General features: G+C 45.5%; 2 protein-coding genes across 2 annotated transcripts in view; one reads left to right on the forward strand and one right to left on the reverse strand.

The window, feature by feature from the left end:
• The window catches only part of GPHRB (golgi pH regulator B), a 41,563-nt gene extending 37,783 nt beyond the window's left edge, over positions 1 to 3,780 (forward strand). Inside the window, exons 12-14 of the mRNA XM_075909471.2 lie at positions 1,588 to 1,677; positions 2,933 to 2,998; positions 3,105 to 3,780. Of these exons, the coding sequence (XP_075765586.1) occupies positions 1,588 to 1,677; positions 2,933 to 2,998; positions 3,105 to 3,311 (363 nt within the window). The 3' untranslated portion in view covers positions 3,312 to 3,780. The remainder of the gene's footprint in view (positions 1 to 1,587; positions 1,678 to 2,932; positions 2,999 to 3,104) is intronic.
• A 171-nt stretch (positions 3,781 to 3,951) lies between these two features.
• PDZK1 (PDZ domain containing 1) lies at positions 3,952 to 20,043 on the reverse strand. Its single transcript, XM_006124248.5, has 9 exons — positions 19,888 to 20,043; positions 15,282 to 15,493; positions 14,700 to 14,940; positions 13,669 to 13,805; positions 11,466 to 11,661; positions 10,469 to 10,665; positions 7,570 to 7,761; positions 6,542 to 6,841; positions 3,952 to 5,024 (listed from the first exon to the last, which is right to left on the reverse strand). The coding sequence occupies exons 2-9, from the start codon at positions 15,489 to 15,491 to the stop codon at positions 4,947 to 4,949; spliced, it is 1,551 nt and encodes a 516-aa protein (XP_006124310.3). The 5' UTR covers positions 15,492 to 15,493; positions 19,888 to 20,043; the 3' UTR covers positions 3,952 to 4,946.
• Positions 20,044 to 24,572: the final 4,529 nt, after the last annotated feature.

The following is a 24,572-nucleotide window of genomic DNA, read 5'->3' on the forward strand; positions in this document are numbered from 1 at the left end:
AGTGGTGTATTTAGCCAAATGGAAAAGGTTTTCTAAATGTTGTGGGGAGTGGGATGTGTCCCCAGGGCAGGCGCCCATCCCAGAGGTGTTTGGAGTACTTGCTGTACATGTGATATTAGGGGTTGGCACCCTCTTCAGTCAAGGTGCACTTGGCGGTGTTGTCCATTTTCCACTCTGGTCGTTCCCAATACTCCCTGTTTGGCCATCCCACAGTGACCTGATTCAGAAAGGTGTTGGACAGGTTGTATCCATATTGTCATCCACCTGTACCTGTTTGGGACTTGAATCTAGCGCTCAAACTTTTGTGTCCACCCTTTGAGTTGATGGCTCAATGTTCTTTGCTGCAACTGTCTATGAAGGTAGCTTTCCTGGTAGCAGTCACATCAGCAAGACAAGTGTCTGAGTTTAGGGCCCTATCCTCAAACCCATCATACACGGTCTTCCACAAAGACAAAGTGCAGCTTAGGCTGCACCCAGCTTTTCTGCTGAAAGTGATCTCCCATTTCCATCTGTTGCAAGAGGTCTTCCTCCCAGTCTTTTGCCCTAAGCCTCACAGTAGTAATAGGCAGAGGGTATTGCATACACTGGATGTAAGGAGGGCTTTAGCCTTCTACATTGACCGTACTTGGCCATGTAGGAAATCCACATAGCTGTTCATGGCTATAGCAGAACGGATGAGGGGAGATCCAGGCTTCACTCAGTGCATCTCGTCCTGGATGGTGCATTGCATACGCACTTGCTATGACCTAGCTGGGGTTCCTCCCCCTCTAGTCACAGGCCATTCAACCAGGACCCAAGCGTCAACTGCGGCTTTTGTAGCACATGTCCCCTTGCAGGAAATCTGCAGAGTAGCTACCTGGTCTTCGATTCACACATTCATGGTCCATTACAAAATTGGTAAATCCTCCAGGGAGGATGCAGCAGTTGGCAGGGCAGTCCTTCAGTCAGTGTCTCTGAACTCTGACCCCACCTCCATAGGGTAATTAACTTGGGAGTCACCTGAATTGGAATCAGTGTGAACAAGCACTTGAAGAAAAGACAGTTACTTGTTTTCACAACTGGTGTTCTTTGAGATGTGTTGTTCATGTCCATTCAAATACCCATCCTTCTTCCCCTCTGTCGGAGTAGCCAGCAAGAAGGAACTGAGGGAGGGTATGGTCGGCAGTATTATGTATATGCTGATATAGTGGCGCCACTCTAGGGGTCTCCACAACCGACCCTACAGGAGCTGCTAGGGAAAAAGTTTCCGATGTTTGTGCACACGGCATGTGTACACCTGAATTGGAATGGATGTGAACAACACATCTCAAAGAACACCAGTCACGAGAACAGGTAACTGTCTTTTCCTTCCCTAAAGTCCATAAAAGCTAGATCTATTCATCTCTCATGTGTGTAGAGTAAGTACTTGCACATGAAAGTACCCATGTATGTCTCCTTCCTGGAGAATATATACTGGTTTGTAAGTTTCCCTGTGGTGAATACCTGCATGGTATGTGAATTCAGAGATCCTGTTAAGTGCATATCCCCACACATTCTTCATCTGCATGGCTCCAGGGATTTAACAGTTTCCTTTTTCTATTGGTGCAGGTAAAATTCTGGTCTCAGCACATTTCCTTTATCCTCGTTGGAATAATCATCGTAACCTCCATCAGGGGCTTATTGATTACACTCACAAAGGTATGGCTGGCTAGGGACCTCTTTATGCAACAGTAGTCCAGGAGAGCTTGTATCTATTTCTAACACAGTCAAGAGCGCATTATATAAACAAGAAATTTTCAACCTTTTTTCATTTGTGGATCCCTAAAAATCTTGAATGGAAGTTCGGCCCACTTTGGAAACCTGAAACACAGTTTTTGGACCCCAGGTTGAAAACCAGTGGTATAAAACTTCAGTACAAAATGTAGGATCTTTGATTTATATTCAGTTAGTGGACAAATAGGGCATTGAGAACTGGAATAGAAATTCTTGCAAGGAGTGGGATGGAGAAAAAAGTTACCTGTGGCAGAATTAGAGGAGGATAACTTTTTCTGGTTTACTTTTTCTGGTCCTCTTGAGAATTCTTTCATCAATTTCAGTTACTATATGCAATGCATAGTCTGTAAGTGCCTCCAGTCAAAGTTGAGTAGGGATAGTGTGGATGTTGGGGTTCTAAATAGTATTATAAATATTTTAAAACTCTTAGTATAATCTGTGAGACTGACTCTGCACTAGATTCCTCTTCCCTGCCCCTCCCCCAAAGTGGCTACCTATACATTTTAATTTGCAGGCTTTGTAACTGTTCAGAACATATCTAGTGATTAAATCCCTGGTTGCTGCCTGTGGGCAGTTTATATGAACCATTCCATTTTTTTTTTACCATTAGTAGTAGAAAGATTAGGAAATTTTAAGAGAGGAAGTGTAACAGTGCTTAACAATGATATGGCAGCCTTGGTTTCTTAGTATTGGGTATTAAATGGTGATTAAGAGTTCTTGCATTGCCTCATTTAAACAGCTGCCTTTTTCTGGGGAGCCAGGTAGAGGATTAATTCTTTTATATAACCATGGGGCTAATTGTTACAACACATAACGGGGTGACCCTGATGCTGACCTGTAAATTTAGTGGTATGCTTAGTGGTATGTTGGTTAGAATTTTTTTTAAACTTGATTCTCCACACTGGCTGGCCATGCAGTATTAATAGCTGGGTTAGTGGGACCCATGTAAAGATGCTTAACTTGTAGCTCTACTCGGGTCAAGGTCCAGGTGTGTACCGTTTGAAAAGTGTGATGTACATACACATCTAGGAAGCATGTCTTTTTTTCTTCTTCAGTGCTGGTTTCTAGGACTAAAGGGGAATGATTAGAGCATGTTTTAGTTATATGCTCCTATAGATGGGAGCACAAAGTTGTCTGGTGATCAATTCAATTTTCAGTACTTTTTCCTCCTCTGTTACAGTTCTTTTATGCCATCTCCAGCAGCAAGTCCTCCAATGTTATTGTTCTGTTGCTGGCACAGATCATGGTGAGTATCCAGAGCAGGTAGTGAGCTTTTGTCATATTGTCCCATCTCAACAGTATAGCCACCCATGGATTGGAAAACTGATGTACTTCCTGTATCTTATCTCCAGGGGATGTACTTCGTCTCTTCAGTGCTCCTAATCCGGATGAGTATGCCCCCAGAGTATCGCACTATCATTACAGAAGTCTTGGGGGAGCTGCAGTTCAACTTCTATCATCGTTGGTTTGATGTGATATTCCTGGTTAGCGCTCTCTCCAGCATCCTTTTCCTCTACTTGGCGCACAAACAGGCCCCAGAGAAGCACATGGCACTCTGAATCTATTCCAGTTCTGCCTACTGCTCTGTAATCACTTCTGGCAGACTACTGCAACTCATCAGGGGTGACAGGATTTTGAGAGTGGAAGGGCAGCTGTGTTCTGATAATATATCAGTCTGTTCTGACTTTCACAGTTGCTCTTAGAAGCTATATGGTTCATCCTGAGAGGAGGAGGCCATGAGCTGAAGAAACAGCAGAAGTGGGAGAATAGTGGAAGACAACTGAGGGCCATGGAATAGGACATTCCATGGGACAGTGGTATCTTCTGATATTGAAAAAACTGCAAAGGATGGTCCGAGGAGAGGCCTCTTAAAATCACGGGTAGAAGAATTCTGCATAGAAGGCACCAAGGAAACATGATTTTAGTTTAAAAACAAATCAGTCTTAATCCAGCATTGGAGGATGTTGATCCTGGATCTGAATGTCTGAATCTGTTTAATTAAATCAGCTTCTGTAATACCTCACACAAGCATCACAATTGTTTGTATCAGTCCCAGAGACTTTAATGTGGATGAGCAAGTGTGTGAATGTGTCACTGTTGGCAAAAGGGGAAAAGCTTTGGGATTCAGGCGAGGTCTGTGTGATTAGTATAAGTCAGTCCTTTGTTACCATTTAATGCATAATGAATTAGAGTCCAGCCTTGTGTTACTATCACTTAGAGTTTAATGTGAAGTCAAAGATGGCAGCTATAACAAGTTTACATTATACACTCGAAATTTTGGGTTCCCCACCAACCTATATAGGCTACATCAGTTCATGCTCCTTAATGCAAGTCACTATGGAAAATTTCACCTATGCAAATAAACATATAGCTTCCTGAAAACCACTCCTAGATTTTGCTCATTTCAAAGTTGTTTGTGGAGTGTACATCAGAGCAGGAGTGTAAGACCCAGGAAAGAGAAATAGCCACTCTGATTTATTTATGCTTTGTCTCAAGTTTACAGCAAGGAGGTACAGCATATACTGTTGGTACTACAGAGCTGGTTCATATTTCATTGATTAGAGACAAGATGTTGGCGTGTAGTCAAACAGACTACATATAAATTACAGATACTGTACAATCTGAGCTACAAGAGAGGCGTGGAGGGAATGATGCTTGTACCTTCTGGCTAGCGAACAGTTAACTGGTTGTTTGGAAGAGACAATATCTACAGCTTTTTAACAAGTGGAAGGAGTGTTGTTCACAATGATTTAGCTGATGGGGTTTGATTAGAGGAAAAAAGTCTCTTGTGGGGAATATGATAAATCAGTTTTTATATTTAGGATCTTCCTTGTTTTTAAAAGGCCACAATACTTATTGATTTGTGAATCACATTTCCTCCCCCCATAAGGTGGCAGAAATTCCTTATTAGTCATTTAAGCTTTTACAGAGCAATATAAGTAGTAAAGAACTGTCCGCTTCTCCAGGCAGAAGGCCAATAAACTCCCATTAGGTAAGTGGGAGTGGTGGTGGGGTGTTCCTTTTCAGGAAAAATTAAGTAGAAGGAACTTGCTGTTCCAGCCCTCACAAGTGTGAAGTTCCATAACATAGTGTGGTTCTGAGAAGTGAAAGAACAAAGACCGCTCAGAGGAAGAGAACTTCTTTTTTTAAGCTTTGGAAGATGTCTCTTTGATTAGCTTCTGTTGTAGTCTGTCTCATAACTGGGTGTTTTCATCCTCTTCTGCTGAAGCTACTGAGAGGGAGGAGGAAGAGGAGGAGGAAGAGGAGCTAGCCTGTGGAAAAGCAATAAGTAGAAATTTATTATTTTAAGGTTGCAGCTAACATGTCTGATAGTTTACAGTGGCATGAGGAATCTCTATCAGTCTCTTCCAAATCTATGCCCATTAGGTATTTGCCTTTGCATGGGGAGTTAGTGAATTATTCTTCTAAGTGCACTTTACAAAGCAACTAAATTGTCTAGTGGGAGTTCCATGTGCTTGTTCAACTTCCCTATCAAATCAACCAAGGTCACAGATAAAAAGAAGGGTTTAACTATAGCTCTGCAAATCCAGCCTGGGGTGTAAGACATCATTGAAAGAATCTGCAGTTGGAACTTAAGACATGTCTACACTAGACCAGGCAGCTTGGCTTAAGGTATGCAACTCCAGGTATGTAGAATACGCTCCTGTTGGCTTCCCTTACTTGTCGCAAAATCAGGAGTACTGGATGCCAGTGGGGGTGTGCTCTGAGTTTGATTTAGTGAGTCTTAACTAGACTTGCTAAATCGAACTCCGGAAGATCGGTCACAGTAGTGGCAATCTTCTATTTACTGTAGACAAAGCCTTAGTTAACAATTGTGGGGATAATACATGTGGAGGAATAGAATCCAGTTTGTTCCTCCCTAGCTGTGGTGTCTCTTCTGAATGAACATGAGTAAAAACTTGTTTATTTTTCACAGCAAAGTAGATAAAACTCTGAATCCACACAGGAGTCAGAGCAGTTGAATAGAGGTTTCATTTTTTTTTACAATAGCAAATGTCAAACTTGTTACTGGCACCAATATTTTTTTTGGGACCTTCGTTGGTCACAGTGTGTCACAGTGTACCCATCTCATGCCCACCAGAGTCTGCATCATTTTAGAATGTTTCCCATGGTTTCCCCATGGTCATAGTTGTATTTAAATCCTGTTTGTGGCCTGTGCTGCCTGTGGTTGAACAAAAGATTCCTGATTATGTCATTCTCATTTACAGGACAATGTAGCACTTTAAAGACTAACAAGATGGTTTATTAGATGATGAGCTTTCGTGGGCCAGACCCACTTCCTCAGATCTGAGGAAGTGGGTTTGGCCCACGAAAGCTCATCATCTAATAAACCATCTTGTTAGTCTTTAAAGTGCTACATTGTCCTGCATTTTGCTTCAGCTACCCCAGACTAACACGGCTACATTTCTATCACTATTCTCATTTACATTAACGAATGCTATATTGGTAGACCTACTTGCAACAGCATAGTATCTCCACTTGCCTTTTATGTTCTCTCTAACATTGGCACGTGCACACAAACACACATTCTTTCTCTTCTCCTCCCTGGATCCAGTAGATAGTCTGGTGTGGCTTAAGAAAAGGAGGCAGTTCTATCCTCTGTAACCAGGCTTGTGCCATTGCATACTATTTATTGTAGATCAGGATTTTGTAAATCCAGAATACAAATAGAATTCATAGTTCCTACCTCAAGCAAATGTAATGTCTTATTCAGGTTCTTTTCCCCACCCCCTGCTCCCCAAGATTTGGTTACCTCAAGATTACCTACCCTGTCTCTTGGTTCTGAGGAGGTGTTCTCTGGCTCTGTTGGTGGGTCCTCTGTATAAGCAGGAGGATCAGTAGTGTCACAGAGCTGATCTGCCAGAGGGGCAGTAATTGGAATATTCTGAGACTTAAAGTATTCATAAGTTGCTTTGCTGCACACCAGTAGAGTCAGGCTGTCACTGCTGTCTTTGATTTTTGCTACAACCTTGTCATAGGGTTCATTCAACATGTTCACGCCGTTCACTTCTACCAGAATGTCCTCTTCTTTCAGTCCTGCTGTGTCAGCTGGCCCACCTTTCTGTATCTGTAAATAACAGGCTCTCAAGCTGTGATACCAGCACAGTACCATTAAAGGTGCATTAATGCTCAAGTATAATAAATAGAAAATGAATGTTATGTGGTTTTTTTCCCTAATACAGGGGGTAGAGTACAGACTAGAAAAAAATAATTTGAGCAAAACTTATCTGGAGAAATGTCTGTTCCGTAACACGTTCCAATATATATTTTATTAATAGTCCTATAAGGGGTTTTGACTTTGTGAGGAAGAGGCTTAGGACTCGTGCTAACTGTGGTGCTTAGGGAATGAGAGAATGGCTTGCTGTATTTTACATTTTTATAGTATCTTGTCAGACTCAGGTCCTTTACAACCATTAATTTAATATTGCACCCCTGTGGGTTAGATAAGTATTAACGAAGAAGAGAAAGAGAGACAAAAGTTATGCATTTTACCCCAGAAATCTTGCAGAGCTAGGAGTATACCCCAGGTCGTCTCACTCTTGCTCCTGTACCTTGATCACAAGATCACCCTTTCATCTCTAGGGATATGACTTTATCCTGAGTTCATGGACTAAAACTCTTTATCCTCCAAGAGCACATAGGACAAACCTTGCCTTTTTGTTACATATAGTTTAGAATGACTTGTTCCAAGTTCAGTCACAGCACAGAATGAAGGAAATGGATGTCTAATTGTAGCCCATACTCTCCCTTCTAGTGTCTCCCGCTTCTCCCAATCTAGAAGCCCTAGGTTAGTACCTCTTTGAACTGTGTGGGCATATTCTCGTTTCTATTTAAACGGAAGCCGAATCCACTAGAACCCTTCACCAGCCTGAAGATTTTGGGCTTGTGGTTGACCTCATGATCAACATGTGATATCGGCTCTTCCTCTGTTTCAACTGGAGAGGATTTTTGTATTTCCCGGAGGTACAAACATGGGGAAACTTGAGCCTGAAAGACCAAAGCAAAGGAAAGTCCATATTAATGTAATAACTCTCACAGATATCTGTCTAAACATTTTATGTTTGAAATCTTTACAATAGTATAGATCCGACCCTATGGATTCTACTTGCTTATTAAAACCTATCCAGTAAACGAGATACAAAGCTGCAATATGGGCACAAACGTGAGCAGGGATCTCTTGTCTAATACAGAAACTGCCTCATAGTTGCATTTGATTAACTTGTTGCTCTCGACCTCCTCAAATCGGGTGTTTCAGCAGTATATAGGATGGTGTAGGGCAGGAGTGGGCAATAATTTTGGAAGGAAGGGCACTTCACAAATTTTGGAAGTGGCCACAGGAGAACTACCCTGCTGGGAGCTTTGATTGACCTGGGGTCCCTGCCCCTTCACTTCTGGCCAATGGAAGGGACCTGGAGAGAGGTACTGGGGGCTAGCCTCCTCCCAGAGTTGTCTGGGGCGGAGGCTTAGAATTCACATAACATGGCTGGCAGCTCCTGGCCATGCTGCTAACCTGTTACCTGGCAGCCGCCCAGCAGGCACAAACCCTTTGAATAGAAGCAGTTGAAAGGGCTCATGCCTCCCAGGCAACGGGACAGTGGGACTGAGAGCTGCGAGCCCTTGCAATTGCTTCTGTTCAAAAGGCTTGCACCTGCCAGGCAACGCAGCCACCCAGCAAGCAGTGCGAGCCCTTTAAATAGAAGCGGTTGAAAGGGCTCGCATATCTCCGGCTCCTAGGCAATGCACTAGGGCAGGGGTCAGCAACCTTTCAGAGGTGGAGTGCTGAGATTTGACTTATTCGCCTCTATGTACGGGTCTGAGTGCCTGTAATACTTTTAAAAGTCAATAATAGTCCTACTTACAGCAGCTTCATTAATAAATAAATAAAGATGCAGATCTTACCTTTCAGTGCAGAGGTCGGCAGCCTTTCAGAAGTGGCCTAATGAGATTTAACGTATTCATGGATCTGTGTGCCAGGGGAGGGAAGGCAAGGGCAGGCTGGGTACAGTGACTTTATTTTCTGAACCAGCTGCAGCTAGTGAAAATGGTTTAATTTAACTTATGAAACTGATTAAGCGTTTTAACTTTCTCATGTTAGTTTATCAAATAAAGTAAAATATTATGTCCAACACAAAGTTTCAACTTTTTCTTTATTTATGTCTGGGGTGGGGAACCCTTTTTTTGGGGGGGGGGGTCACTGGCCCACAGAAAAATCAGTTGGGTACCATGTATAAACTGAAAAGCAAAAAAACCTCCTTCAAAACCCCCCAACACTCACTGATATACAGTGAACCCTCGTTTATCGCGGTAGATAGGTTCCAAACCCGACCGCGATAGCTGAAAATCCGCGAAGTAGGCTTTGAAAGCTGCGGAGGGGCTCCGGCGGGGGAGCAGCCCAGGCGCGCCTGGGATGCCCCCCCCCGCCGGCTTCCCCTGAGGCTTTGAAAGCCGCGGAGGGGCTCCGGCGGGGGAGCAGCCCAGGCGCGCCTGGGATGCCCCCCCCCGCCGGCTTCCCCCGAGGCTTTGAAAGCCGCGGAGGGGCTCCGGCGGGGGAGCAGCCCAGGCGCGCCTGGGATGCCCCCCCCGCCGGCTTCCCCCGAGGCTTTGAAAAAAGTCCGCGAAGTCGTGAATCCGCGATGGTCGAACCGCGAAGTAGCGAGGGCTCACTGTAGTCCCAGTTGAGACACCTCACTCCTCCCCAGGTTGAGGGGAAGGGAAGGTAGGGACTGAGGTTCAGGGCTTCCCATAGACCAGATTTACTTTTCTGGTGTTCCAGAATTAGTGGATTTTATGGACTTCCTTAGGCTCTGGGGTAGGAACAAAAATGTGAGGGGTAGAGTATGTGGGACAGGGCTGCCACAAGTAGGATAGGAATAGGATACAGGATCTGGGAGGGAGGTTGGGTGCAGAAGCTGATTGGGAATAGGGTGTCTGGCCAGGTGAAGGGAGCTGGCCCCACAGTCCGGGGCCAGCCCCGGAGGCACCACTGCCACAACCATGCGGTCTGGGGCTGGTCTCGGAGGCTGGAGGCGCCGCTGCAGCATACTCACACAGTCCAGAGCCAACCCTGGAGGTACCGCTGTTGCAACCCTGCAGTCCGGGGCCGGCACTGCTGCCATGTAATCCAGAACTGGCCCTTGAGGCTAGAGGTACTACGTGGCTGGAGCAGTGGCGCCTCCATGGCGAGCTCTGGACTGCATGGCTGCAGTGCCTCCGGTCCCTGCTGAGGAGTCTCAGCCCCAGTGCTGCCTCGTCCCACTGCAGCCTAATCTGCTTCAAGGAGGAGGGAGTGCTCTCCAATGGCTGTGCCGGGGAGGAGGGGCGGGGCTGAGCTCCCTCAGCATGCATGCCCTAGATTGCCGACCCCTGCACTATGGGGCAGGGCCTGGAACTGCCTCGCGGGGCCATATCAAAGCCCTGGTTAGGCCGGATCTGGCCTGCGGAGAGGGTTTTGCCCACCTCTGGTCTAGGGCAAGAGTAAATTGGGAAGTTTAGTGACCTATTGTAGAAGTCTCCCCTGAGTAAGACAGAAATGAGCCCATCTCAAATGTTCATTGTAGAGAGTACTTGAATAAGAGCTATTAGAAAGTCTCTGTAATGGTGCTTCTTTCAAAATAGACCCATCTTTTCCTTGCTTGTTCATTCCTTAACCTAGTGAGGAGCTATACAAGCTTGACCCCAGTCTGCATTTCCTTACCAATTTATACATGGTGTCTGTCTGCTTATCCACTACCAGCAATGTGGTCTTTTCCCCACACCTCTTAATCCTCTCCACTGCAGTGTCGTGATCCAGTGCCTCCACTGACTCCCCATTTACAGCCACCAGGATATCATTGTCCTTTAGACCTGCCTTGGCTGCTGGGCTGCCAGAATCAATGTCCTTAATTAAATGACCTGACCTCAAAAAAACAAACAGAAAAAAAACAGATCTAGTTTTAATAGAGAAAAGCAGATATTTCATGGGTGAAGTTTGGTTAAGATAATGAAAAACATGTAGGACAGTAGAAACTCACTCTCTGACTTCAGGTTGAAATAAGATTCCTGATTTTTAGCTCATTCTATATTAACTCTAGTGTAGAATCTAGATCTCCTTCTAAGTGACTTGAAAATGTTTCCCCAAATTAAAGTTGTGATTTACTTGGAGGCAAAAATGTGGTCTACTTAAACTTGAGAACTTTGTGGTTTTGGTGAACCCAGTTATGAGAGAGCATCTGAGGATCCTTTTCAAGTTATTCAGATAAAGTAGAGTTCTTTTGTAAAAAACCACCAGACGTTACTCTGGACATGTTGCTGACCCTCAAAAATGAAGGGGTTGGAGACTGCCTCGTAGTGATAATTACGGGAGCTAGATTGTAGCAGGTGGGGAGGGCCACAAACATCACAAGTTCCACCTCAGATTGGAAAGTTTGATGGAGATTCATATATTCCAATGCCAGGAGGGGCCATTTGTGAATATCTAGTTAGGTCTCCTGAATAACATAGGCTATAGATTGGGGTTGTTTGGCTGTGACAAGGTGTGCTTTGAGGGATGGTGTGATGAAGTGTGTTGTGGGGTAAGGGAATTGGGTTGGTAGCAGGGTAGAAAATGATCTGTCCAAGATGGACACTGGGCACTGGAGTGTAGGAGTCCTTCAGGGCCCCATAAAAGAGTACTACAGAGCATACAGGAGGATGGCTGATGGCTGAGCTCTCACCGTTACCATTTTGTTCCATCCTCAGATAAAACCCATAACCGTCATCTCCTTTTTTGAGCTCCACTATTCGAGGTTTGTGGGGAAGCAGTTTCAGGCTGGCTGTCTCTCTCTTCATCATCATCTGGTGGTTGCTGTAATACTCATCAGTTTCATTATCTGACAGCAGAAACACAATGTGGCTTCCAGACTTCTTCACCTGTTAATGGTGCACACACACAAAGGCCTTTGAATGGAGTGTGGGGGCTGTGGAGAGCTTTATGTTGGCATGTTCTTTAATGTACAATGCTGGGCTGTAGATAAATGGGCTGTAGGGTCTACAAAGACTAGACAGCAGGGTGGTGTTCTAATACATGCCTATATGACTGTTGACTCCACTAAACCTACCACATGTTGCTATAACATTCATCTCTAACTGCTCTGGAACTATTTCCATCACCCTACACTGCCATCACCATTGCATGTGTTTTTTGTCTATCCCCATTGTACCTCTGCTTCTCTACCTCCATCTTCAAAATTTGTATGTTTGGTCCTGCCATGAGGTCAGGGGACTGGACTCGATGACCTCTCAAGGTCCCTTCCAGACCTAGTATTCTATGATTCTATGTTTCCTCTCCTTCTAAAAAGTGTTGCAATAACAGCACACAACACAAGCACTACAGTTTTTTGTAGTTAGTATAGTGATTTGGATCAGTATGGCGCAGTGGTTCTAAAACTTATTTAATTGGGCTTCTCGTCTAGTAGTTTGTCCTGCCCCTCAAGTACATATACTGCCACCTAGCTCTGATAGCAACATGGATAGCAGCGGCTGGTGACTGAGTGCCCCGCTCTGAAGACAGCACTGTGCCAGAAGCAGCACAAAAGTAAGGGCGGTGATGTGAAAAGAAATATTCAGCAATATCACTTTTCATAGCAGACTTAGTGCCCTATTTGCCATCCTTATTTTTGCACTGACAACAGGAGCCCTGCCACCTCCCGGTGTGGGATTGGGAGGATGAGGAGGAGACTCTGAGCCTTGTGGGATATGGAGGGTTGAGGGGGCAGGGAGAGGATAGTCAAGCCTGGGAGATGAGGCTCTGGTTGTCCCTGTTTCTGCTAGTTCATTGGCTTCTACATGAGCCCCATACATCCGGGGCTGATAGCCAGAGCACTTGTAAACAAAACAAAACAAAACAAAACACACAGCTCACATCTCCCCTGACACATCCTCAGGCCTGCCCCATAATTTGAGAAGCACTATTACAATGAAATGCTGTAGGATTTTTAGTTTAGATATTCTAAAAGCCTTTTTAGCTCAAGTTGCTTCATAGGCATACTGGTGTTTGAATGCTTAAAGCATCCGCATATGTGATTTTTTTTTTTCCAAAAGAGACTAATGGAAAAATCACATGTTCTTTTCTTTCTATCCTTACCTCTGACACTTCTCTCAGTGGATCAATGTCGAGTTTGATTTTTCAAATTATGTTCATTATTTTTCCTAATACAGAATAGATCTTTAAACCACCTTCACCACAAATAAGAATATACCAGTTGTATATTGTGACAACAGGACATTTCATGCAAGGTTTGCTATACACTTTGTTTTTACTGATCGCTAGGTTACGTTGTTTGGCTCTGACTGAGTCTGTAAATGGCACTGTTGAAATTAGTTTTGCATTTCTTAGTAGGAGAGAATCCCATCCTCCTTTTCCCCCCAATTATCCAGATCTTCACATGAACCCTCCTCCCCCTTCATCTAACTCATGGAGTACAATCTGCTTTGCTTTCCAGTCTTACCATCTGAATATCAGAAAGATTCCTCTTTTACTGGGCTCCACCCCAGACATGCTGACTAACTCATCTTCCTAAGCACCGGAAAGATTTTCAGAATTCCTAGGCCTGTGCCACCACTTTTTTTTTCAGATTTATGGCAACAGTACAGTTATGGTGCTTATGTCACTCAGGCCTGCCTCAAGGGCAGTGTTCTTCCAAAGCAAGCTTATAATGTCTGATGCCAGACTTGTCAAGAACAACCAACTTTTTCCGCAGCCTTGTACTCTGTCCCTGACCCACCCAAGAAACACAGCCAAAGTAGTCGCCTACATTAAGACTGCAATACTGCAGATAACGTACTGTATTGACTTCACTTGCTCTCTGAATGACATTAGTAGCCTCAGGCTGAGGAAATGGCTTAAATGAAGGAAGAAGAGGAGTTCTTCTAACATACCTTTTCAACCACTTCCTCATGTGTGTCATTTTCCACATTCTTCCCGTTCACTTCGATCAGGCGGTCATTATGTTGGACTCCTGCTTTCGCAGCCACTCCTTGTGGAGACATACCTATTATGAAGATGCCTTTCTGACCTAGAAGAGGCAAGAGAACTTACTGCACAGAGCAAGTCACTGGAACATGCCTGCACAGATTGCCAAGCAAATTTCATGCTGATGTAAGGTTCTGCAATGACTGCCTTGGAGACCAAGGGGCTCTGTTTATCCACAGAACAGTTACAATGACAAGTTTTCTCTACCCAGCCACACCTGTGTTGCCTCATTCTGGCCCTGGAGGGATAACCTCTAGAGAGGAGAGGGAACTTCATCTGTGACCCAAACTATTGTGCACCTCTCTTCTGATTATTGCTTGACCCTTAGTATTATGGAGAATTGAATTATTTTCTAAAGCTAGAATTGATTAAGGCCCACTTTTGTCATTCAATGTGACTTATCCATATTTCAGAGTTTCTTGTGTTTGAAAGACTTCCACATGTGGTCCCTGAGTTATTCTAGGCACGGTGTTATTTACATTGTATTAGCTTCATGGGAGAAATTCAGTACAGGTCTACAGAATCCTGCCCATTCTTTTGACTTGCATTGTGGAAAGAGGGTTCAAAAGAAAAAAAAATCCTAAATGTCTTGCTTCTCATGTGAATACACATAGATTGGAAGAAGCTTTTTTCCTTTTGTACACTGTGATACTATGGTTCAGCCCCTCTCAGATGGTTGCCTTTAAATAAGCTCCAGAACCCTGAGGTAATTCAAAGAAGGTGCATTGGACTTGAAGCCATCATTTGTTGGGTGCTTTTGGCAGCTGAGAGCCTGGTGCAAATGGTTTTAGCAAGTCTGCTTCAACAGCTGGCAGAAAATAGGACAGGATGATGAATCAATTCCTATCCCCCCACCTAACCAGAGAAAATATGCAGTCAGGAAATTATAAGTTGTATGTTTTGGCACTTGCCTACCGCCTACGCCCATTGTTCTCACCAACTGTGGTTTTCAAGGAGAAGTTATAACTGTTTCCCTCCTTCACCAGGTAGCAGAGCCGAGGCTGTGGAACTGGAACTGTTACTCCATTCATGACTGGAGGCTCTTTCTTTTGCTGCTGAGTTGTCTTCTGACCCAGCTCTTCAAAGTTCACCCCTTCTTTCGCTGCCTTTTCATAGGCTGTCTCATCCAGAATGAGGACGGTTACAGAATTCCCACTCTTTTTGATCATCTCCACTACCTGCAATGGATAGAATGAGCCTGGAGGTGGTAAATGCAGAAAAGCACCCAGATGGCCTATATAAAATCTCCCCTATCACTGAAGCACAGCACATGGGAGTTCTGCATCTTTCCCTGCCTACTGGGGCATTTCATCAAAGATCTTTTCAAGCTCCTTTGGAGCAACTTGAGGTCTGTTGATGCCTGAGAGAGAAAAATAATCCTGTATGCTCAGTTATTCAGCTCTTAGCTTTTGTAGCAGGAATTATGTGAGAAGTGGCGGATAAAGGTTTGCTGAACCAGATATCCAAAGCGGGGCTGAAGTTTTGAGGACTGTCTGAGGACTAATATAATTAGACTTACTTGTGCATGTTCTTCTTTGTCCACAAACAACCCATTGACCCTCAGAAGTCTGTCTCCATCCTTCATCCCAGCCCTGTCAGCTGGACCGCTGTCCTCCACATTCCGGATGAGATGACCCAATTTGTTTTTTTCAATGCGCAGGTAGAATCCATAACTCTCCCCTTCTTGTTTGGTTACTTTGCATTCTCGAGGCTGGGGAGCAAAGGTCATTTCTGCCAAGTAGAATGGAAAAGGGGTATGTCAAAACAGGACTAGGTGAAAGGAGGCATGTCATTTGAGCCAAAGTGCTTTTAACAAAGTTAAAGAAGAAAATGCTTTTGTCCTCCAACTCTGATGTTGTTAAGGACGAGACTGAAGGCAAAATGATAAAGAAAATAAAATAGGAAAACTGTAATCAGAGCCTATTCCATTGCTGAGTAAAGAAAATTGAGGTGTGGCTAAAATTGGATTCTTAGAGGAGGTCAAGAGAAAGCAAGCTAGATAGCTTGCTTGCTTGTTTTGAGCAAAGTGACCCTTTTAGTGTTTTTGGCTAAACAGAATTAATCTGAAGTGAAACCAAGGACTTCATTGGTCCCCTTTAAGTGCTGACAGTCCCACATATGAAATTCAAATATCTGAGACAGAAGGGGCCGAAAGTCCTTTGGCTCTGATAGTGTTCTTCATACTCAGACTTCAGGAGCAGAGAACTAAAGGTAGGCGTTGCTATTGCAGATGTTTCTGCTGTAATGGAGGAGAGAAGAAAAAGATGCTAAGGAAAAAATGTGGGTGTACTAAATATTTTGAGTCCCTTCTATCCTGAGCTATACTTAAAACTTATACTAGCTTAGCTATGTTGGTCAGAGGTGTGAAAATCCACCCCCCCCCCCGCTGACATAGCTATGCTGCCAAAGCCTTCAGTGTAGATGCAGGTATATTAACAGAAGTGGGCTAATGTCCCTAAGGGTATGTCTACACTACCACCCTAGTTCGAACTAGGGTGGTAGTGTAGACATACCCTCAGGTAGTAATATTACACCTGTGGAAAAACTCCTTTGGATGCACACCTACAAAACTGGGCTGTGCTAGCACAGAGAAGGCTTTGTGGGTTTGGGAAGGGGTTTTAAATCTTTTGCTGCTGGTCATTAGAGCACAAATGTCTAGATAATGTGCTTATACCACAATCTTAACCTGTATTCTCAGGTACCAAAGATCTCTGCCCACTACCTATCTAATTGCCAGATCTTCCAGCTTTCTGCCCTGATGACCTCTACAGTGCAATGATGTACAAAAATATTTTCACACTTTGGAGGAAATTGCATATCTTGAAGGAATTACAGAAACAGTAGGTTGCTGTATGGACTGGGTTCATTACTTTCCATTTAATTCATTGAAAAACTCAAGTTTTTAAGTATTAATTGATGCTGAATTTCCAATCTGTTGCCCCAGCCTGCCATGCAAACCAGAGCACTTTCTGGCAGAATTCAGGGCCAGCTGACTGTGTAGCCAGATGGGTCTTTGGGATATTACTAGTCGGTGGGATGGAATTTTTTTTTTCTTTTCTGTGCCTGACCATTATAAAATTCACAACAAGGGAAAATGTAATACATGGTAAATAAGGTTCACTCTGGGGAGTAGGTCCAGGGGGTGGCAATTTCACTGTTCAACAGCTCCTGCCAAAGAGCTATCCTAGTGAGTGTTGTGGTTTACTAACACATCTTTCTCTGACTGGCTCTTCAAAAAAATCTGTGTACCGTATATTCCGGCGTACAAGACGACCTCTGAAGTTAAAAAACATCCCCCAAAAATCGGGGGTCGTCTTGTACGCCGGATGCCCCGCCGCCGGAGCCCCTCGGCGGCTTTGAAAGCCTCGGGGGAAGCCGGCGGCGGGGCATCCCAGGCGCGCATGGGCTGCCCGCCCGCCGGAGCCCCTCCGCGGCTTTGAAAGCCTCGGGGGAAGCCGGCGGCAGGGCATCCCAGGCGCGCATGGGCTGCCCGCCCGCCGGAGCCCCTCGGCGGCTTTGAAAGCCTCGGGGGAAGCCGGCGGGGGGGCATCCCAGGCGCGCATGGGCTGCCCCCCCTCCGGAGCCCCTCCGCGGCGTGGAGGGGCTCCGGAGGGGGGGCATCCCATGCGCGCCTGGGATGCCCCCCCGCCGGCTTCCCCCGAGGCTTTCAAAGCCGCGGAGGGGCTCCGGCGGGCGGGCAGCCCATGCGCGCCTGGGATGCCCCGCCGCCGGCTTCCCCCGAGGCTTTCAAAGCCGCGGAGGGGCTCCGGCGGGGGGAGCCCAGGCGCTCCTGGCGGCTTTGCTCCCGGTGCCTCTGGTCTGCTGGGGACCATCTCCAGCAGACCAGGGACACCGGGAGCAAAGGAGGCGGAAGGGCGCTGGGGTATAAGATGAAACCCTATCTTTTAATTAAAAAGATAGGGGGTCGTCTTATACGCCCAGTCGCCCTATACGCCGGAAAATACGGTAATTATGTAGTTAATGACTGATAACCCTTTGGATGGACTTTTGTCTGCTTATTACTAAGAGAAAAAGCTGTCATGTGACCAAGGCAAGCTGTGATGTACAAATTACACATTAATCGCAGCCCAGATAAATACAGTCCATGTGATCACCTGTCCTGCTGTAAAGATTTCCTAGGTACTCTGTGTTTCTCTCCTTATGCGCCAGACCTTGTGGATGATATATGTAGAAACTCTGTCTCGTTTCAGCTGTCTGGTATTCTAATCAATTCAGTTTTGTGACTCTGAACTACTCTCTCTGACCACCCACAGGATGCTAGCCTAGGTCAGCAGAGTCCATGAGAAGCTTTGTGACTAGAGAGAGAGCTATTCAAAATAAATTGGGCTCGTTTATAAAGAAATAGGCCCATGTTGCAGGGATGGTCTGGCCTAGGACTTCGTGGGTGTGGAGATAATTAACAAGACTATTTCTAAGAAGCATTGACAAAATTTGTCCAAGATCCCATTAATGCCAGCGAAGCTCTAGCTGCTGACTTGTCCCTCCAAATTGTTCTCTGTATTGTTGCTATCCCCCTAAAGATGGATAGACAGGCCCACATGCACATATCACTCTTAACAATCAGATTATAATCTGGAATAATTATTCCAGATTAACTCTCTGTGTGAACCCTCTCATTCTGGTGCTATTTAACAAAGTCAGAATTTAAGATACTCTTTTTCTTGAATAAGAGTGCCCGCAAAGGTTTGCAAGGAAAAGATGCTTTAAATTCACACCAGATTTCATAATAAGTTAATTTTCATGTATAAACAAGCTCAAAAACAATCTCCTCCTCCCCGTTTATTAAAAGATGATTGCCCCTATAGGTGAAAGGATATGGGTGAGTTAGGTCAGCTAGCATATTGAAAGTCAGATGGGCACAGATGTGTTATGGAAGCTGAAGGAAGATACAGTTTTGTCAGCTTAGGACCCTGCCCATAGCTGGAAAGATTGAATATACTGCAATACTTAGCACTGAACATATCCACAAAAGAGAAATTAAGACTGAAGTAAATTCAGTTGTAGCAGGTGCATCCTTTCCTAAACCCAATTTTGAAAATTTCTCCTGGTAGAGATTCTAATCCCAAACACAGCTCTCCTATAGGTAAAGAGGAGACCACAGCACACGATTTACCTGCCTTTCCTTTGAAAAGTCACGATTTGCCCTGATTCTATCCCCCATGCACTGGTATTATGACAAATCCTCCATGTAGACAGGCAAAGCAACCACTTGCCCTTGTGGAACTGACCTGCTTTAAACTGGAGCAGGCTGCATTTGTGAAAATTGCAGCGCATAGTGGCTTGTTCTAAATACTCTAGGGCAGCGGTTCCCAACCTTTTCCAGATGGGGACCCATTTTGACAATGCAGGAAGACTTGGTGACCCAAGGCAATTCAAAAATGGGGGGAGGTGGGGAGGCAGAGCCACCTGTGGAGACACTTTTGAAATGTAATGGCGACCCATATTTGGGTCCCAACCCATAGGTTGGGAAACCCTGCTCTAGGGCTATGTTTACACTGCCCCCGTTTTGCACAAAAAATATGCAAATGAGGCGAAGCGTGGAATATCGCTGCATCTCATTTGCATAATAAATTAGGCTTCGTTTTTGCGGAAGAGGCTTTTGCGCAAAAACCTCTTTGTAAGAGCTGTTCTTCCGCATTTTTTTTCAGGAAGAATGGCTCTTGACAAGAGAGGGTTTTTGCGCAAAAAGGAGCTGTGTAGATGGCTCTTTTTTGCGCACAAGCCTCTTGCACGAAAACAGAGCCTCATTAATTATGTAAATGAAGTGCTGTGATATTCCATGCTTTGCCTCATTTGCATATTTTTTGCGCAAAACGGGGGCAGTGTAGAAATATCCTAGGAGTTTTCACCAGTCCCTGAAATAGAGATAAATCCCAGCGAAAACCAAGCCGAAGAAATCTGCAGGTGCCGGAAAAGGCAGATATTGAACTCATGCACTTCAGGGGGGGAAGTGGGGAAGCTAGCACGGGGCTTAATGCTAATACTCCTTTTGCTGCACAAAAGCTTTGAGGAATAGGGGTAAACAACCTAAAAAGGTAACCAGGGTAGTAACTCCTGGGAGGTTTGGGGGCAAGGGTTAGTAAAGAAAGAAGGGAAGTTCTTACCTGTGTCTGCAGGGTGCTGTCCCCTAGGGAATTCTCAGCAGTCTCTCCTGTGGCTTTGCCTGTAGGTACAGCTGAATTTGGACTGTGCAAAGGTTGAGTTAAAAGATTATCTATTTAACTGAGTCTTACTTCATGTATTCACCTCCTTGATAACCTGCCTGCAGTGGTGCAAATCACTTCTCCTTTCTCAGCAACTTTGAATTCTGCTCTGGGGTTTTATTGATCATTATACTCTCAAACTCAGACTTTCACAGGGAGCAGATCCAAGATAAGCCTGATCTTTGCTCTTGGTGAGAGCTTTCCCCTAAAACAGACAAGGGCTCACATAGAGCAGTTCCAAGACAAGTTTCAACCACTAGAAATGAGCATTGGCAGGCAGGCTCTGGTGACAGGGACTCAGCTATTGGAAAGAACGCGTCTGTTGTACCTCTACTGGTTATAGTCTCCAAATTAATAACTGCCTTAGTTACACTGTTGCAAAATGGCATTGTGAGGTTCCATGGTTAATATCTGATTGTTTCCTTAGCAAATCAGCTCCGTTGACAAGGAAAAGTAAACTTAAGATATTTGCCTGTGTAACCGTGAGCAAATTTTCTGTGGAATCAGCAGTGGGGCCAACAGCCTTGCTGGGCCCTGAGCAAGGCAGAGCCCCCTACTCTGTGCCCCTGAAAGGGGCGGGGCCTCAGGTGGAAGGAGGCATGGCTGTGAATAGCCACCTTTCAGCACTGCCTGGACCACAGCGTCCCTACCCCTCCTCCCAGCCCTCTGGCAGTGATTTAAAGGGCCCAGAGTTCCAGCTACTGCGGTAGTGGTGGATAAGACCCCAATACTCTTTTGTATTGCTGGGCCCGACAACAGTTGCTCCTTTGGCCCCGTCCTCTCCATGGGCGGGCCTGGGAATCTGTGATGCATTATATCCATGTCTGTTATGAGCTAAAGAATAGGAACAGACAGTCCCAACAGGCTAGAGGGGTGGAAGTAAAAGGCATCGAAATCTGTCTGAATATTGCATTAATATGATCTTTGCATATAGGCAGGATGAATGTGGAAATGCATGAAAATCTTCCTTCTGGATGTTGGACATGGGACTCCATATGCATTCTGAGGGTAGGAATTATTTGTATTACAATAGTGTCCAGAGGCCTCAATAAAGATTGAAGCCCCATTCTGGTAGGTGCTAGACAAACACATGGTAAGACCAAATCCCTGCTTCAAACAGCTTGCAATGTAAACAGGTGAGTGACAAAGGCTAGATAAGGAAACAGAGGCAGAGAGGTGGAAAGCAACATGTCTGAGGTCACCCAGAAGTTGTGGAGGTGGGACTAGAACCTAAGTCTCTAGGAGCAGCATGCTATTTGGGTAATGTGTCGGGAGGTTTTGTTGATGCAAAGTAGCTTCATTGATATTCACTAAGGGCCAGTTGACTCAATGAGCTTGGTGGATACAGATGAGGCTCTAACAGCCCACATGTTGTTTTGAGAACAGTAATTTGTGCCTGTATGGGTATGTCTACACTGCAGGCTAAAGTCAAGATATGCAATTTCAGCTACATTAATTGCGTAACTGAAGTTGAAGTAGCTTAACTTGGCTCTTGGCGCTGTCTACGCATCAGGAAGTCGAAGGAGGAACTCTCTTCAACTTCCCTTGCTCCTTGTGAAACGAGGGTTACGGAGCTCGGACTAAGAAGCCTGTTATTTCAAAATAGTTTTGAAATAATGGGCTTGCTGTGTAGACACACACTCTGTTGTTTTGAAATAAGCATGCAGTGTAGACATAGCCTATAACATCTTCCAACTGAAGTAGAGGCAGAGATGGCCAGAGGGGCAGAAGAAGGGGGGTAGGCTGTGTGGGTAGGTTCCAGAGGGCAAGCAGGGGTTTGAGGGAGGTAGTGTTGGGGAGTGTCTACCAGCTGAGGGTGAGGGATTGGGATTCTCTTCCTATGGTGAGTGAGTTATAGGAAAATTGGTAAATGGGAATGGGGCTGGCAATGTTCTTTGGGAATGAGTGTGGTGGGTTTGACCCAGCAGCTGGGTAGGAGAATGCATGTGGGTGCACGAACAGTAGAGCAATGAGGTCAGGGCATGGGGCTTTGTGGAAGGATGAGGGTGCAGTATTGAGTGAGTAAGCAAGCATATGGGCCACATTAAAGCATAGACAAGCTAGGCATGTGCCTAGGGCCAATTTGGGGGAGGCAAAGGGAGTCAACCAGAATTCCATTGCACTCTGCATCAGGTTGCAATGCCAATCACTCAAATTTTAACATACTGTCCCTCCTTCATGGCAGAGGGGCCAAACCTGAGTGGGTAGTGAGGTGGCCAGTGCTAATGCTTTTTGGCACTGCAGTGCAGCTAGTTTCTGCACCAGACATCCACTGGAGCTTGACTGCCATCCAGGCTCCGGATGGGGGAATGGGCTGAATTAATAGGCATCATGTAATTGCCTGAAACACCTGGACCTCATAGAATATGTCTAAGGTTGCTGATTTTGGTTGGGTGATTTCCTGGAGGTTTCATCACATGACAGTCTTTAATGAAAGATTAATCTTTAATTCCTGGAGACTCCAGGACAATCCTGGAGGCCTGGCAACCCTATATACCTACACAGCAAGTGGCAGGGATTCTCAATGCCCGAGACTAGAGACTTGAGCTCATGTTACAGTGCTAAAAATAAAAAACATGGACTTTGTAGCTTAGGGAGGAGTGTGTGCTTCATGGGTCATGCCACAATGTCTATACTGCTGTTTTTAGCACCATCACACAAACATGAAGCTGTTGCCCCAGGCTCTGAGACTTTCTGCCACTTTGTTGTATAGATGCCCCCATAAGAGGGGCTGGAGGAACTGATTTTGGGGGAGGAACTACAGTGAGCAAGTTATACTCCTATAAAGGGGCCCTGAAGCAGGGTCTTCCAGAGCAGGGAAGACTCAAAGATATCCCAAAGGGGCCAAGACTGTAAGAGGATTTCAAGGAAAGAGCTTGGGAGAGGCCCCTGCATCCCAGAAAGATTAAAAGATAGCCTGAGCCCAGAGGGTGGGCTGAGGGGGGCCCAAGCCGGGTGTGAAAGAATGTTTTGTTTTGTTTGGACTTCTCTGATCCCAGAAGAGAATTGAACTCTGAGCGTGACCCAGCTAGAGGGCTAAGCCACGTGAATCCCAAGGGCAACAGAAAAAGCCTGGTTCCACAGGTCAATTAATACTGGAGTACTTTTTATCTACTAAGATTATCATTAAGCTGTAAAATGCTTCTGAAGATTTGTGTTATAAAAGAATAAAATTTTAAAAAATGGAGGCAGGGAGTGGTTGCAGTGCCACATTCAGCTGGCAAGGAGAGGCACATATTTGAAACCTGAAGTGTTGCTGATTAATACAGTATCTTGCTTATCTATATCTATCAACCTCCCCACCTGCACACCCTATGGGAAGGCTGGTTTACAAGCATATCTCTAGAGCCCTGCAAATCCACAGATATGCACTTGATATCCACAGATGCGGATATCCATGACTCATTTTTGCAGATACGGGTGCAGCTACAGATATCATTTTGGATCTAGAACCAGGCATAATTTGCAGATACTTGCCTTATGTCCATGGGCAGGGTTCGCCAAGTGGCGGCGAGCCCCACTCGCCAGCCGCACAGTTCTGCAAGCCGCGCATGTGTAGATCGCGCTGCGCATGCGCAGATCGTGTGACGCTGGCTGTGCCGGCTTGTAATCTACTCGCCACAGGCGAGTATATTACATGATTTGTCAAGCCCTGTCCATGGGCATCTGTGGATCATTTTTGCAGCTGTGGATCCCAATTTTGTCTCACCACAGGGCTCTACATATCTCTGCCATTGTGGGGTCCAGATGGTTAGTTCAAAAATAGAAAGTTGATATTCACATAGAATCACCTGATTCCAGGAGCAGGAGCGCTAAGGAAACATCAAGTATGGCACGACTTGTCAATACAGAGGCAGGACAGTTTAATACTGTGATTCTAATATTCCAAGACAAGCAGTGAGTTCCATTTATAACAATGACAACCTTGTCATTCTCTCCTTGATTAATTCATCTTTACCTAAATCCTGGCTGTGGTAGCTCAGGGCCTGGTTAGTGCACTTGCTCGCTCTTGTTCCTTCCCATCTTAGCTATTTGCCTTTTCAGGTTCTCCCATCTGCTAATATTTATGTACCCCAGCCCTGGCCCCCTGAGCCACCGCACAGCAGCCAGCTTTAGCTCCAGCATCTGCCTGCACGTGGCATGAATTTCCCAAGCACTTTGGGTGGGAGGGGAAAGGGACCAGCCAGTAGCCAACGGGGAAACTAGTGGGAGGTGGGTCTAGTACCTACAGCTGGGCTCTGCCCCCTGCCACACTCACCACCAGCAGCAGGCCAAGTGGAGCAGCGGCCCCAGCTTGCAGTGCTCCTTTGGTCACATCTCTTACGGGACAGACGGGACGGCTCCACACTCACTGCCGGAAAGCAGAGCATTGGGGCTGGGGAAGCAGAGCAAGCTAGGGCCACCTTGCTCCACTTGCCTCACTGCTGCTGGTGAGTATGGGGAGGAGGGAAGAGGACAGCCCCTGCTGCCAGCTCTGCTAGTCCCCGAGGCCGCATAGCTCAGGGGAGTGGAAAAAGGTGGAGCAAGGGTGGTGAGAGGCAGGACCTGAGATGGAGGGGAGTTGTCCCAGCCTTTCCCCAGGCTGA

This window comes from Pelodiscus sinensis, chromosome 1 (assembly GCF_052426305.1).
Source record: "Pelodiscus sinensis isolate ZL-2025 chromosome 1, ASM5242630v1, whole genome shotgun sequence".
NCBI classification, from domain to species: Eukaryota; Metazoa; Chordata; order Testudines; family Trionychidae; genus Pelodiscus; species Pelodiscus sinensis.

Excerpts from the sequence above, each read along its gene's own strand:
- PDZK1 (XM_006124248.5), bottom strand. The coding sequence starts at position 15,491 with ATGACCTTTGCTCCCCAGCCTCGAGAATGCAAAGTAACCAAACAAGAA. Across the intron at positions 11,662-13,668 it reads ATGAGGAAGTGGTTGAAAAG|GTGAAGAAGTCTGGAAGCCA; the intron begins GTATGTTAGAAG and ends CACCATTAACAG. Across the intron at positions 5,025-6,541 it reads CCTCAGAACCAAGAGACAGG|GCTAGCTCCTCTTCCTCCTC; the intron begins GTAGGTAATCTT and ends GCTTTTCCACAG.